Genomic DNA, 2,024 nt, shown 5'->3' with positions numbered 1-2,024 from the left:
AAGTAAGAGAATCACCAAATACAGTAAAATCATCTATAAAAATTTCAATGATATCTTCTACCATATCCGAAAAGATGGACATCATACACCTTTGAAAGGTTGTAGGTGCATTGCATAAACCAAAAGGCATCCTTCTATAGGCAAAAGTTCCATAAGGACTAGTAAAAGTAGTTTTTTCTTGATCATCAGGGGCAACAGCTATTTGATTTTAACCGCTATAACCATCTAGAAAACAATAATATTCCTTACCGACTAACCTTTCTAACATTTGATCAATGAATGGCAAAGGAAAATGGTCTTTTCTAGTGGCCGTATTAAGCTTCCTGTAATCAATACACACTCTCCACCCAGTAACTAACCTAGTAGGAATAAGCTCACTCTTATCATTCTCTTGCACAGTCATCCCACCTTTCTTAGGAACTACTTGAATAGGACTTACCTAATTACTATCAGAAATAGGATAGATAATCCCGGCATCTAAAAGCTTTAAAACCTCACCATGAACCACTTCCTTAAGATTAGGATTAAGCCTCTGATGTTCTACAGTCGGATTATGGTCTTCCTAGATAAGTATTTTGTGCATACAAATAAAGGGGCTAATACCCTTAATATCAGCGATAGTCCAACCTAGTGCAGTTTTATGTTCTCTTAAAACTTCTAAAAGTTTGGCTTCTTGGTCCTCACTAAGGGCGGATGAAATTATCACCGGAAGGGTATTATTAAATCCTAGAAAAGCATATTTAAAATGACTAGGTAGTGGCTTCAAATCAATTATAGGTGGGTGCTCCACACTCGTTATCTTTCCAGGTCCACCCTCACCTAAATCCTCAAACTTTCCAACATAATCTACCTCACAGTGGGTGGCTATATCTATGATGTTACACTCTTGTTTTTCTTCTTCTGCACATGGTCTAAATAACTCACTCAATCCTAAAGGATCTAAATTACTTTCCTTTGCCATATCATTTACCAATTCATCACATGCATCGACAAGAAAGCAGGAAGAAATTTCATCAAGATTAGGAAATTTAACAACATTAGGGATTTGAAACCTTACCTCCTCATTGAGTACTCTAAGGGTTACTTACCTTTGTTGTACATCAATAAGGGCACGTCCGGTTGCAAGAAATGGTCTTCCAAGAATGATTGGAATGTTGTCATCTTCCTCCATATCAAGTATCACAAGGTCTGCAGGGAATATGAACCTGTTTACTTTTACAAGTACGTCCTCCAATATTCCCTTTGCCTTTTGATGCTTCGATCCGCCATTTGAAGAGTCACTATGGTAGGCTTCACATCTCCCACTCCAAGCTTCTTGTAAATGCTATATGGCATCAAATTAATGCTAGCACCTAAATCACAACGAGCCATAAAACTATAATGTCCAATGTTACACGGGATATCAAAGCTTCCTGGATCTTTTAACTTGGGTGGAATCCTATGGTGTAACTTAGCACTACTCTCCTCACTCAAAGCTACTAACCCATAATTCTCCCACCTCCTTTTGTTTGACAATATCTCCATCAAAAACTTAACATAGGAAGGCATTTGTTCTAAGGCATCTATGAAAGGGATATTTACATGCAATTGCTTAAATACATCAAGAAACTTTTTAAATCGATTATCTAACTTTGCATTCCTAAACCTAGATGGGAAAGGTGGAGGTGGGATTTTCTTGTAGGCTTGATTCCTCTCCTCACCTTTGTTGTGCTTGTCAATAGGTTTGCTTAGGTAAGGTGCTAGTTCAACTTTCTTTGATCCAGTTGGTGAGCTCTTGGCCTCTCTTACATGTGGTGGTATGTACTTTGTTGGTGGACACTTCATGGCATCACTTGAACCTTCATCTTTTCTCCTATAAGCCTCATTATGCTCCACATTTGATTTTGAGTTGTCATGTGTGACCAAGTGTGATGTTGAGTCTATGGGGCTCTCCTCATCTTCATCATCAAGACTTACCATCCCTTTGTCACTTTCTTTAGGCCCGGCTACTTGCTTTCCACTTCTTAATGTAATGGCTTGAACCT

At 38.3% G+C, this 2,024-nt stretch overlaps 1 protein-coding gene across 1 annotated transcript; it reads right to left on the bottom strand.

Annotated features, from left to right (window-relative positions):
- Positions 1-1,215: 1,215 nt before the first annotated feature.
- Positions 1,216-1,824, bottom strand: LOC132800752 (uncharacterized). The gene has a single exon (XM_060815012.1). The coding sequence runs from the start codon at positions 1,822-1,824 to the stop codon at positions 1,216-1,218; it is 609 nt and encodes a 202-aa protein (XP_060670995.1).
- Between the last annotated feature and the right edge of the window lie 200 nt (positions 1,825-2,024).

The sequence above is a fragment of the Ziziphus jujuba genome, chromosome 2 (genome assembly GCF_031755915.1).
Source record: "Ziziphus jujuba cultivar Dongzao chromosome 2, ASM3175591v1".
In the NCBI taxonomy this organism is placed as follows: Eukaryota; Viridiplantae; Streptophyta; class Magnoliopsida; order Rosales; family Rhamnaceae; genus Ziziphus; species Ziziphus jujuba.
Note: the sequence above shows the minus strand (reverse complement) of the source record. Positions and strands in the feature narration are given on the sequence as shown.